The sequence below is a fragment of the Cyprinus carpio genome, chromosome A14 (assembly GCF_018340385.1).
Source record: "Cyprinus carpio isolate SPL01 chromosome A14, ASM1834038v1, whole genome shotgun sequence".
NCBI classification, from domain to species: Eukaryota; Metazoa; Chordata; class Actinopteri; order Cypriniformes; family Cyprinidae; genus Cyprinus; species Cyprinus carpio.
In genome coordinates, this window is record NC_056585.1 from 9,747,310 (window position 1) to 9,761,872 (window position 14,563).

General features: G+C 35.1%; 1 protein-coding gene across 1 annotated transcript; it reads left to right on the top strand.

Moving 5' to 3' along the window:
• The first annotated feature begins 3,555 nt into the window (after positions 1–3,555).
• Positions 3,556–13,443, top strand: LOC109095403 (eukaryotic peptide chain release factor subunit 1-like). Its single transcript, XM_042770616.1, has 11 exons — positions 3,556–3,828; positions 4,171–4,264; positions 7,046–7,221; positions 8,220–8,359; positions 8,449–8,587; positions 10,158–10,348; positions 10,552–10,681; positions 11,635–11,808; positions 12,167–12,231; positions 12,608–12,755; positions 12,874–13,443. Exons 2-11 carry the CDS (start codon positions 4,179–4,181, stop codon positions 12,954–12,956), a joined length of 1,332 nt encoding a protein of 443 aa, XP_042626550.1. The 5' UTR covers positions 3,556–3,828; positions 4,171–4,178; the 3' UTR covers positions 12,957–13,443.
• Positions 13,444–14,563: the final 1,120 nt, after the last annotated feature.

The following is a 14,563-nucleotide window of genomic DNA, read 5'->3' on the forward strand; positions in this document are numbered from 1 at the left end:
GAATCATTTGGGGAGAGATCTGAAAATTGCATTTTTAATTGTGTTTGTCTCAAAGACCCTTCATGATGAGTTTATCCAGCTAACGGCTGTCTTAATTCTGCTTGTTTAGTTTGGGATTTATCCTGTGAATGCTGCGTGTTGATTCAGCGCTGGTGAAAATGATGCGATACAGAAACAGCATGTTGATATTCAACTGAAGTCAAGCATCATTAATATTTCTAGTATTTTCAGTGATCTGATCAAACCTCTAACATTAAGTATTTAACTTCAGCTTGTAACTGTGAAAACAAAAATTCCTATATACAAAATCTCAGCTGCATGTTTGTTATATGATTACATTAGGATTTATTAAAGATTATTATTTATTAAAGATTTTTTTTTTTTCCCTCAAAGCCTTCCCTTAAAACTTAGGAATTAAAAGCATATTCATAGCAGAGATGTATTCACATCATTATCTGTTTGAACATGTACTGAACATGTATTTTATCATTATCTGTTTTTAAGTCTGGACAAAACAGATCTAAGCATCACACACATTTATTATAGTTAACTAAATCTTAAATCTTTTATTATTTGAAGTAAAATGAACTTTAACTGAAAAAGTAAAATATTAAATTAATTAATTAATAAATAATAATAATTATAATAAATCAGCAAGTTGCCAAGGCAAAATTTTTCATTGTCATTTAGTTTAACTTGATGTACTTGATGTAAAACTAAGACTAAATATATATAAAATTTTCAACATGATTCCGGATTGTTGGTTGTGCTTCTGATTCCAGATCTGTCCTGTCCAGACTGAAAATGATGCAGAAATATATTTCTACCAGAACCTGAACAGAACCATATCAGAGAAACACACCTGCAGGAAGTTGGGACAGAAAGATGGTGCACTTCCTGTTAGTGATGTAGCGAGGCAGCCATCTTTTGGCAGCAACACTGAAGATGATTATTTTAGATCTGCTCAGAAATAGATTTACTGTAGTTTTCTGAACTTAGCCAATACCCAATATGTACGGTAACTATGGTAACCAAACAAGTATCATCAAACAGCTGTGTTCATTTAGAAGAACTCTCACTGCTTTTTCTGAATTCTGTCCTACAAACTAAATGTCAATTTAGTTTGTAGTACAGTCTATTCCCAGAATAAAAGTGCCAAGTTTTAATTTGACATGAAGTTAAATCATCATTCAGATGTTGATAGTGTAATAATTGGTGTGCTGATGCACCAGGCTCTCATGGGTTCTGAGCGCGAGGACCTGCGGTGTAATGACCATCTGCCTCCTCTGATAAGTGCTGCAGTCTCTGCACTCATAAACGCTGACCTGACTCTCACCGGGAGCAAACGTCCTCACACCCTCCACAAGACACATCCAACCTTCCCAAAATAACCTGAGTGTGTGCGCTTCAGTCTCAGGGTGTTCAAAAGTGTTTGAGGTGAGAATTACTGGGATTATCATCCTTAAATCGCTGTTATCACAGACAGTTTCAGCTGAGGTTTTCTTGGCCTGCATAAGGGAAGCAGCCTTGAGTGTGTGTTAGCATGCAAAAACACTAAATGTAAACATGCACAATGTTTAAAGTGCTTTAAGTTATTCCATTTGGAGTGTGGATTGTGTGAACACACATATTTTATACCCAGCTAACAATTCTGGTTCCCAGAATGTTCCCATAACACACATTTTAACATTCTCTGTTGGTTAGCCAGGAAAGCCTATTCAGCAAAAATATATTTGCTAAAATTTACATAAAAATATTTTCAACCAATATAGGCCTATTTTGGGGCTTTTTTAATTTTAATTTTTAATTTTTATTTTTTATAAATATATTTAAAAAATGTAAAGATATTTTAAAAGCTTATTTTTAAAGGTTATTTTGCCGTCCATATATTTGAATCCAAGAAAGTACATTTACATATGTCACATCCGAAGGAAAAACAACATTTGTCATCTTGTAACACATTTAGGCTAAATATATGCTATTGCAAATTTGGAAAGTATTTTCTTGCCCCGGAATACATTTTTAAATATGTTTTGGCATATGAAGATCGAAATATATTATTAATTTCATATTTCACTGAGCTTAACTATTTACACCATATATTTAGTATGTATTTAACCCCCCCATATTTTATTCAGTGCTTAAAAAGCCAACAGGCACAATGTGCAGCAATTAACTGCACTGGATTGTAAAGGAAACACTAACACTTTAATCCACTTTAATCCATACAGACAAAGTCTTGTTAAACAAATAAGTGAAGTCTTCATTTTTCAATTCCAAATCTATCAAACATTTCTCAACATGTCACAATGTGGAATCACAGTGTTGCGACAATGTCTCCCTCTGCTGGTGACAGTGACACACACCATACGGCAAACAGAAATGATGTCCCCATTTCAACATCGAATAAAAATAGGCAAAAATTTAAACCAAGTTATTACATTATCCCTTTATGGTACGGAGTTGCCATATTGCAAAAATGTATTTTCTGCAAATTTCAAAAATTGCAATTAATTTCTAAAAATGCCCTTGTCATTAAAAAACTAAAATAAGTAACATAAAAATATACTAAAAAATTAAAGATATTGTAAAAACAACTACAAAAATAAACATCAAAATAACAAAAACAATTAACTATGGGAATTAAAAGGGCAGGCCTTTAAGTCACATGACATCTAAATGTCCGTCCAAAACTCTTTTTCCGACTGTCACTCTCACACAGAAGACACCTGTTGAACTGCTCCAGAAATAGCTCTGTCAATCTCTCTCTCTCTTTTTTTGCAACATCTTTGTTAAGTAAATGAGACATTTTTATTCACAACTTAACTTTGTCTAACGTAGTTTTACTGTAAATTGAGAAAATGTCAATGTTTCCATATATGGCAACGCTGTACAACAGTGGAATTGCAGTAATTTCCCATTGGGATTTTATATAAATATGCGTTTGTGTGTATATATCTCGGGTATATATATATATATATTTCATGGTTAGAAAACAAAAATTTGAATATAATGCATGTTATAATTTATTAATTTAGTGAATACATCTGTAATATATGTAAAATTACCAGAACAAAAATATTATTATTATTATTATTATTATTATTATTACTACTACTAACTACTACTACTACTACTATTACTACTACTACTACTACTATTGGACACGTAACGTTACTTAGACAATAGCGTTTTTTAAGTACCTTAAATTAAATACAATAGCTATGTATCATGATATTTAGACCTGTAATTTATATTGAACATCATAAAAATACATTTCCCATGCACCCTTTCGGGGTTAAATTATGCTCATTTCCGCTTTCCGACGCAACTCTTAACCAAGCAAAACGACGTATTGACGCTGTTTCTACCACAGATGTTTATACATATGTATATCTACAGATATGCATTAATACATAGTTATATATATCTATGGTTTCTACTGTAGGAATAGCGGCTAGAATGGAAAGCAAATATATAGTAGGCGGGGCTTAGCGCGGCCCGGATGTTGTCCACTGTATTTTTGTCAATTCTATAAAAGTTTCTTTTTGTCATTATTCAGGTGTGGTTTCTTCATTCAGCCCTGCTGCTGGCGAATTGTCAGTATATATTTGATATATAAAATATTTGATGTTCCCATTAAATGAATCGTGAGATTAGAATGCGCTTCAGTCGAGCGCCCCGCTGGGCTCACGTGGCGCCCGATGGTTTCTAGGCAGGTAACTAGGAAGTGAAAGCGCTGAACTCCTCCTCCCGCGTGTATCCGCAGGAACCGGCGGCAGCGTGACGCGGGTGGAAGAGACCGAGAGACCGGAGTGACACAGCCAGGTATTTATATTGAACAAATGGTTTATATGGGGTTTTAAAGAGAATCTGGAGTTTACTGTTAGTGTACTTCGACGTGTACCATACTATTTGTACGGTAACGTTACCTCAAAGAATACAATAACACCTCCGGGGTAAGTTACGCGTCAGAAATGAGGGTAATACCGTGGTACTTTGTGGTACTTTTTGTTAGTGCGGCCTTGGGGAGCGAAGAGGGGCGTCAAGTAACCGTTTACCGGGCGCTAGTGTGGACGCGCTCGTCCGGGCCGGACAAACGCACGCACGCACGCGCACACGGGTCATGTCGGTCACGGTTTTAACGGCAGTTTCTTTCCGCTGTTGTAGGACTGAAGATGGCAGATGATCCGAACGCGGCGGACAGAAACGTGGAGATCTGGAAGATAAAGAAACTCATCAAGAGTCTACAAGCGGCGAGAGGGTGAGTGTGTGTGTGTGTGAAATCGCCAAATAAACCTCGTGTGTGTGTGTGTGTTTGTTTGTTTGTGTACGTACTTTACCATATTTTGGGGACAAATCTGTACCCAAAAGTCGGCAAAACCTGACAGAATCGCCAAATAAACCTCCATTTTGAAACGTCCTCATTTGTAAAACTGGTCTAAAAATAAAGTAAACAAAGTTTTTCAGAAAAGGTAAAAATGCAGAAAGTTTTCTGTGAGGGGTAGGGGTGTGCTTAGGTTAAAAAGTGTATATCTATCAGTATATAAAACAATAGAAGTCTATGTAATGTCCCCATTTAGATAGCTAAGTAAACATGCATGTGTCTGAGAAAGAAACACTTAATTGTGTGTTTGCGTTGCATGCAAGTGTTTTAATGTTGTGTTAGTTTAGTGGTCGACAGATTGACTGGGAACTGAAAATCTGAAGTTTCAACCCCACAGAGATTAATTTATTGCACATTAACACATGTATTTATAAAAATGACATTTTGTATATCATGTAATTCATATGTTGAGCTGAAGGATGATATGCACGCACACACAGTTAAATTTAATGTGGTTTTCTTCATAATCCCTGAAGTGTAAGTATGAGCAATAGTAGTGGTGATCCCTGCCTTTGTAAACAGCACTTAGCACAAGTTACTCCAATCTCAGGGCCAGGCAGCTCTCATGATAGTGTGAGATACTTCACTTCAGACCTACTGTGTGTGTGTGTGTGTGTGTGTGTGTGTTTGAGTTTTGAATCACGGTGAGTTTCAAACAGGTGTGTTAAGTGCCTCATAATGACTATAATCGCTCATTAAACAGTACATTTATTGTTGGCTCAGATAAGAGTCTTGGTCAGGGACACAGTTGTGATTGTTCATGATCAGCTTTTGCTGGATTTGAGCCTACAACCTACGTTTTGTCAGTCATTTGTTGTGGGTTTTGAAACGGGGAGATAGTTGAAGAGGAAGGAAATGCATTGCTGGATGGAGATTGTGGATCCGTGAGCACTTTATCGAGGGTAAAGCTTGTGTACATATGGGTCTGTTTGAAGAAAAACCACTGTGTGTGTGTTAGAGAGGGTTTAAATGCGTCATCGGCATGACACTCATGCTTTCATTCTGACAGGTAGTTATGTTGAGCGTTACAACAATACAGACCTTCATTGAAGGGTAACTTCTGTGTGTGTGTGTGCGCACCGCACATGATAAGAGTAATTAATGCCCACATAAAGTCCCACATCAGAAACTGAAACTCTTTGTTTTCATGCTTGCGTGCCGCTGACCTTCATGCCACGTGTGTGTGTAAATAAACCAGAGTGTGTTGGTGTGTGTCTGTGTTTTGGCACCAGCGTGACCCTGTTAACTCCTCACAGCTCAGTGTGGACGGTGTAAACCCAGCGTTTGAAGTCAGTCTCTGTTTTAGCAGTGGTTTGTGTACGAGAACTCTAGAAATGCCACTTTCACAATACTGAGGCCTTTGACCTCTATGTGACTCTCTGACTATAGTCTAATAACTAGTGAGCTACCCAGCTAGGCAGCATTATAAGGGATCATACGTGTGATTGTTGATCCAGGACATATAGAGAAGGCAATCCCAGGATGCACTGTGATGGGAAAAATCTATCCAAGATGGCAAACAAACTGATTTTTCAAAGTTGTAAATAAAACAAAGATTACTGGAGTGTATTATAGAAGAAAATACCGTTTCACACTTTAATTCAATGTGTAACTTGCTGATTCTTTGTGATTGGGTCAAGGACAAAAAGCACCAAAACTAAAGTTTAATGCAGCTTTGTTTTTAGAATGTGTGCTGTTTAATTGTTCTGAACAAAAAATAACGACTACCATACTTTTTACCATGATTCACAGAAGGCACCCACTGAAATGTAATTCAGTGTATCAATAGATCATATAACAAAAAATCTTGTCAGGGATACATAGACAATAAGACCACATTAAAAATCTCTATTTAAGGATCAAAGTGCAACCCTAAAATACTAATCAGATGTCATTTAAAATCTTTAGCTATCTTCGCCTCTATCTTTCAAATCGCTGGGTTTCACCTAGTGGCTGAATAACGCTGGAACATTATTTCATCCACATTTTAGCATGTTATCATACAAGTTATTTGAAACATTAAAGTCGACACTTTAGTAGCATTCAATATCCTTTCTATGTATATAAAATCACTTTTGTAAATTTAATTTGATGGAAACACCAAAATGGGACATCTTGTCTTTGACCCAATTATTTTTTAGCAATTTCTAAATGAAATTATTTCTTCACCATTTTTTTGTTAATACAGAAAAGTAGTAATTAAAATAATGAAAGATTTTGAAAGATCTGGTCAGTTCATGTCCTTTTATCTCATTGAAAATTGTTTCACCCTGGGAAATGTCAAAAAATGGTTTGCAAATGCCAATTTAATGTTGACTTTTCATCTTTACTTAGATATTGTATGTTTATGATACTTGTCAAATCTTTATTATTTGTGAAATATGCTAGCAGTAAAAATTACATATTTCTCTCTGTCACTTGTTTGATTGACAGTAATTTGTCAGTTTGATATATTCAGCTCGACAAAACTCAGTTCCTTAATTTTAACCACTAGATAATATCACTTGCAATGGTCATGTTCATGAGTTTGATTCCCAGGGAACGATGTACTGATAGAATGTGTACTTTGAATACAATGTAATTCGCTTTGGATAAAAGTGTCTGCCAAAAGCATAAATGTATATGAATAATGTTGGCGTTTGTTTCTCTCTCTGTCAGTAACGGGACCAGCATGATCTCGCTCATCATTCCTCCTAAAGATCAGATCTCCAGAGTGGCCAAGATGTTGGCGGATGAGTTCGGGACAGCATCAAACATCAAGAGTCGAGTGAACCGGCTGTCAGTGCTGGGAGCCATTACTTCTGTGCAGCAGAGACTCAAACTCTATAACAAAGGCTTTCTAAAAAAAAACTAAAAACAAACACAACTACATTAGGGCGATATGGCAAAAAAAATATCGTATCATGTTTTTTTTTAGTTTGTTTGTTTTTTCAGGAAAATCATGATTCCTTGTCATGTTGGTTTTATTATTTTGCAAGTTGTCTGAGCAGTACAGACAAACTCATTTCCATTTTTTAAAAACAAAGCCTTACAGGGTAACAAAAAAAACAAAACAATGGCAGACATTTAGGCCAAAGTGGGCGAAGATAAAAATCACTCTCATTATTTTATCATTGTTATTAAAAATAAGAACCAAAGTTACACATTACAAACACACATAATATACAAATAAAACTAACAGTGCTTTAATTTTCAGGTACAGTAGGTGTATTTAGCAGTAGCATTCAAATTGAATGAACAAATAAATAAAACAGTATAAACACTTCACTATATAAATTATACGTTGATTCTTATTAAAGCAACTGTAATAAAGTTCTTCACTCGAGCGGTGAGTGATTTTTCTCTTTTGTTGTTTTATTAACATTAAAGGAATAGTTCACCACAAATTAAAATTGTTATCATTTACTCACTCTTAAGCTGTTTTAAACCTGAATGAGTTTCTTTCTTCTGTTGAACATAAAAGTTTTTTATTACAGCAACCTTTTAATTTCAGCAATGAATTGGAGTAAAAACATAATTATATCATTAAAAAGTTGATGAAACTGCCTTATGTACAATTTAGGTTTATACAACATTTTTTTTTATTTGAGTGGTGATTAATTAGTTGATTATTAATTAGCAGTTTGTTTGGTTTAAATAAACAATTTTAGTGCATCACTATTGCTAATAATTACCACAATAGTTTAATGTTGGTTAATGTATAAAAGCCTACAGCAGTTATAACAAAAAAAAAATGTCAACTACATCCATACTCCGAAACTCCATTACCCCATAACCATACTGTACTTCACTATTTCACCATAGTATTGATGGTTTTGGTGTGTATTTGCAGTGCCCCATAATGGTCTGGTGGTTTACTGCGGCACCATAGTGACAGACGAAGGCAAAGAGAAGAAAGTCAACATCGACTTTGAGCCGTTCAAACCCATCAACACCTCTCTGTACCTCTGTGATAACAAGTTCCACACAGAGGTAACATCACCGTCCAAATCAAACATGTTTCATTGTTTCACAAAGCTCATTATACCTGAGATGCTGTATAATCGTCTGTCTTTATCTAGGCTCTGACGGCGTTGTTGTCAGACGACAGTAAGTTTGGATTCATAGTCATTGATGGTAGTGGAGCTCTGTTCGGGACTCTGCAGGGAAACACCAGAGAAGTGCTGCACAAATTCACTGTGGACCTGCCCAAAAAACATGGTAATCACTAGAGCTGCCCTCGAGGAAAGATTTTTCTAGTCAACTAGTAGTTGTTCATTTTAAGCAATTAATCGACTAATAATAATGAGCCTTTAATTGCTTATAGCCTATCAGCGCTCAAGCGCAAGCATAAAACTTACCACAGCACACCGGCAGAAGTAATGATTATGAACTCGTCAGGGAAAAAAAACAGCAAGAAGACTGCCTTAACATTATAATAATTCATTGATAAGCTAGTGTTTTCTGTATTTTTGGCGACAACACTGACTCGTCATCTCCACAGCGGACGTGCATGTTTCATACAGATTGCATAATCTGAAAATATTTGACTTGGTTCATTTATCATTTTTTTTTTAACTTCCCAAATTCACATATACCAAGACAGCAAAAAACACACAGTGCTCAAGTTCACAGAGATCTAGACAGCAGAAAGCGCACCCTGTTTGCTTTCATTGTTTTACGTTCTGTTGTTATTGTGAGTGCACACAAGTAAAAGTAAACCTTTTACAAATCAAAAGATGTATTACTCTGTATGAGAAAAAAAAATTATGGAGTATTTTAAGTTAAATGCAAATGATCGCCTCCAAGTTAACGGTCATACATATTCAGCTTCCACACTCCGCACAAATACGTTAATAGCACACACTTTTCTAGGTTGACATTGGAGCGAGCGGCCATATAATGTTGCTACTTACATGTTTCAGATGATAAGCCACACCATAACACTTGACTTTGATGTGATATCATTGGCGTGTGTAAGGCTCATAGAAAACTAAGATGGTTTCAGTGCACTTAGTATTAAGCCATTAAGCTAGTTTCAGAATTCAGCCTTCTCTTGAGACTTGTGAGTACAAGTTCATAGACATTTTAATAGCATCTGTCATGCAAGCATCAGCAGCATATCAGTGTTAGATTTGGTAAGTAGGCTTCATTTGCATCACTGCATTCATTTGCATTATATAAAAATGATCTGTAGTTAAACAGTGCTGATTGTTATGTAACACATGTGTATACAAATTAAAATGATGTAATTTTTTTATGTGTTATTTAATGAAATATTGTCTTGATTTTAAAAGGTAAACATAATTATTAGCCTCATATAAATGCATAAATATTAACATTTTATTATAATTTCTAGCCATATTTTCTTAATAGTAACCGTGTCGTTTTTCTCCGGGATATTTTACTTCTTGCATAAACATTTTTAGCTTGTTTTATTTTTTCAAATGGTTACTCTTAATTTTTTTATATAAATGCATCAATATGGAAATTTTATTTTATTTTAGCTATATTGGCCAGTAACTGTGTAATCTTAGTCTTACTCAAAGTTTCTCTGGTCTTCTATTCTAGGATGTTATTTTATAGAATTAAATGCATTTTTATTTGCATTTTTGCATCTTGCTATCTTTCTAATAATTACCCTTTTAATTTTAGAATAAATGCATAATTATTGAAATTAAGGCTAAAATAAAATTCAGAGTAATCTTCACTCAGTTTTTTTTTTTCTGTTCTTTTTGAATGTTATTTTATAGAATTAAATGCATAAACATAAAAAGATTTACTCTGTCAGGAAGAGGAGGTCAGTCCGCGCTGCGTTTCGCTCGGTTACGGATGGAGAAGAGACATAATTACGTGAGGAAGGTGGCAGAGACGGCCGTGCAGCTCTTCGTATCCAACGATAAAGTCAACGTGGCCGGACTGGTGCTGGCCGGATCTGCAGATTTCAAAACGGAGCTCAGCCAGTCAGACATGTTCGATCCGGTAAGAAAGAAAGCGGATTGGTTGGTAGTTGTTGGCCTCTGATTAGTTGAATTCACTTTCTATAAAGTCGTTGTTAAGAGAAATATGTAGAAATATTCAGAGAATTATTTTGTTCTGTATGTGGTTCACCAAATTGCAGCTTCTTTGTGATTGGCTAAAGTCTGACTTTCTAACATCAGTTTGTTGTCTCTGATTGGTTGCAGAGGTTACAGGTGAAAGTGTTGAAGCTGGTCGACATCTCTTACGGAGGAGAAAACGGCTTCAATCAGGCCATCGAACTGTCCGCTGAGGTCCTGTCCAACGTCAAATTCATCCAGGAGAAAAAATTAATAGGTAAATGTTAATTCTCACAAAGATGCAATTCTGTATCGTATGCATCTCTAACAACAGCACAGTCTAATTCTGCGTCCAGAGATCATTTTATAACCAAACAACCATTTCGCAAAACACGAGTTTTGCTCGTGCAAACCCCAGAGAGCCCTTAAAAAGTTCTTAAAGTGCCTTAAAGGGATAGTTCACCCCAAAATGAAAATTCTTTCATCGTTTAAGTTTCTTTCTACTGTTGAGCACTAAAGAAGATATTTTGATGAATGTGGGTAACCAAACAGTTTCTGGTTCCCATTGACTTCCATAGTATTTTTTATTTTTTCTCCCATACAATGGAAGTCAATTGTTTGGTTAACAGCATTCTATTTTTGGGTGAACTATGCCTTTAAATACTATAAGAAAAGACTTAATTATCATTTTAAGGAGAAAATACAATATCGATTGACCCCTAATTTGTATGTATTGATGCACAATTCAGTACATACTGTATGTACGCCACTAGTCAAAAGAAGTGGCTTCTGCTCACCAAGGCTACATTTATTTGATTAAAAATACAGCATATTAGAATGATTTCTGAAGGATCATGTGACACTGAAGACTGGAGTAATGATGCTGAAAATTCAACTCTAATAAATTACACTTTCACAATATATTTACATAGAGAGCACTGATATTAAATTGCAATACTGTAATATTTCACATTCTTATTATATTTTTGATCATATTTGTAAATTTGCTGTTACCCTGTCAGTTGAATGTGGAAAATAAATAAATTCTGAGCTACATAATTTATTTTGAGATTGTATTCATCCTCAAAAGCCCTTAAATTGACTTTACAATTTCTCCAGATTCTCTGGTTTCTTTAGAATTTCTGAAAGCGCATTTAGCTTGTCACACGTTTGACTAGTTTGCTAACCTAAACGAGTCGAAAGCATTAATAGCGGTGTTCTGTGTCTCAGGGCGATACTTCGATGAGATCAGTCAGGACACAGGGAAGTATTGTTTTGGTGTGGACGACACACTGAAGGCGCTGGAAATGGGAGCCGCTGAAATTCTCATCGTCTATGAAAACTTGGAGACGATGAGATACGTCCTGAAATTGCACGGCGCGGAGGTCAACGGTTCGGAGAACGGTAAGGAGACACACACGGGACAGTCTCAGATTAAAGATATTTTCACCTGCCTGTCACCTACTTTCAGTGCATTTCAAATAATTAAATCACATCAGAAATTGGAAAATGGATCATTCCTGTCTTCTGATTGGTCAATCCTGTGTTGCAGTGGCAATATAGTAACAGCTATATATGTGATTATATTCTCTATTCAGTACAGCCTCTTGTGCCTTCAAGCGCTGCGTGTCAGTGTGTTCAGTGTAAACATTCTCAGTGTTTCTCTTTTTACTGCAGGATGTTGTTTCAACAGATAGTAGGAGATTAGATTGTGTCAAGTGGGAGTGCTTCTGTAATGTCTCTTCACTGCTGTGTGTTTCAGATGAGAAAGTCATTTATTTGACCCCAGAGCAAGAGAAGGACAAATCACACTTCATAGACAAAGAGGTATGTGTGTGTGTGTGTGTGTGTGTGTGTGTGTGTGTGTGTGTGTGTGTGTGTGTTAGCATACATTTGGTATTATTTTATAGTTTTATTAATATTTTAAATGAGCTTATAGTTTTTACATTTGTAAAGAAAAGTCCTCAAATAAATATAATATTTAATAATATTATAAATAATCTAAATATATATACACCATGCAATAAATAAACACAACAAGCTTCATCTTTTTACATTTGTAAAGAAAAGTCCTCAAATGAAGATATGCATGAAGACACCATGCAATTCATTATCATAACACTTTTGCACAGTTGAGAGCCCTGGTCATTTGTGACAGGTGTAATGTTTGATTGTGTGTTTGTGGTGTTGTTGTGCGGGTCAGACGGGTCAGGAGCACGAGCTCATCGAGTGCATGCCACTGCTGGAGTGGTTCGCCAACAGCTATAAGAAGTTTGGAGCGACTCTGGAGATCGTGACGGATAAAAGTCAAGAGGGATCGCAGTTCGTCAAGGGTTTCGGAGGAATTGGAGGTGAGCAGATACTGAATCTAGATTTGTTTATAAACGAAAAATGATGCAAATGTTGATATAGAATCTTATTATTGTTATTATTATTTTTTTTTTTTACCAAAATGTGTCTCTTTATTAGGTATTTTGCGGTACCGAGTGGATTTCCAGGGGTTGGAATACCAGGAAGAAGATGAGGAGTTTTTTGATTTGGATGACTACTAGGTAGTTGAGAATGAGCTAGAGAGAAATCAGTGAAGATTTGAGGAATCATTGGGAAAAAAATAGTTCTTAATTACCAAATTCTAACCAAAAAAAAAAAAAAAACAACAGTTTGAGAAGTGTGTCATTTGTCAGTCAAATGAAGGACAGAGTCGTTCATGAATAATTAAACGGCCCTGCCTTCAGAGCGTTCTGATTGGACAGGACTAATTTGTTTATTCTCTTCCCCTGTTTGAGTTTAGGTCGCTGGAACCTTCAGACTGTTTTGAAATAAGTTTATTTTTCTTTTTATTCTCTGTTCCCTATTTTTCTTCTCTTAACTTTTCCCCACTATAAATCCACCACTAGTTCTCCTCCTTTAGTTCTCTTCCTTTTTTTTATTTTTTTTAATTGCCAATTGCTGCTGCTGTATTTTATGACAGTGTGGTGTTTTTTACCTGGGTTTCTGTAATGAATGGGGGAAAATAAAATAAATTTGAAAATGCTAAAACCTGCTGCCTTCTATTGGTGTTTTACTGATGTGTGCTCTATATATTCCCCAAAAATGTGCAGGTCATATTTGTGCTTCTAGATTTTCACATATTAACATTTTTAGACAAAGAATAATTAACTGTTGTATCATACTATATGAACACAACTGCAAAAACTTTCTTCCCTCATTATTTTTATTATACCAATTAAGAAATAGAATGAATATTAAGAAAAAAAATGTAAATCAATGTACAGGTTATTATAATGTACAGATTTGTATAAGTCTGGAAAAGTTTAGAGAAAAAGTCTAAAAGTAAATTAATAAAAATATTGATTAAAATAAATAATTTTACTTGAAAAGTGTTGTCAATCAAATTTAATTAAATAAAACCTCTAACATTACTATAGTGATTAATAAACTTAAAAATATATTGTAATTGAAGATATGTGTTGTTTTCACAATTTCAAAATCCATAATATTTTTCATGTTTATAGGATTTTTATAAATTTTGTGTAGTTTTAAAATATAGTATATTTGCCTTTTATTTTTTTTAGGGCTGGGTCCCTCACATGAGAATAATCATATTTGGGGGTTTGTGGCATCTGAAAAATGTAAAACCTCTAATGAAAAACCCAGTTTAGTAAAGATGAAACAATTTTTGCAAACTCAAAGAAAACGTATAGGATGATTTTATTATTATTATTATTATACATTTTGGATGGTTATGATCATTTTTATTAATTTATAATTAAGACCCTTCTAAACAATTAAAATTAATATAAATTATTTTTGCAAGACCGTTACATCTAAAGAGGTCTGTGGGTTCATTAGATGTTTTTCTCTATTGATGGGGAAAGACCCAACCAACAACAGAAGGAGCCAATCAACTGAAAGCAGGCTTGACTACAACCGCCCCTCGTCTCGGTTTGACCAATCAGATTGTCTGCAATTTAAAGTAGCTGCACGTGGCGCCGCCCCCTCGCAGACGCAGCGCAGATCCCGAAACCGATCGCTGCTGGTTTTGCAAACTAAAAGTCCTAGTATGATTGCGACTAAAATTTTTGCACGTGTACTCTTACTTTGATTTCTGCTTAAGGACCTGAAATTCAAAGACTAATGTCAAATAAAATATATAATG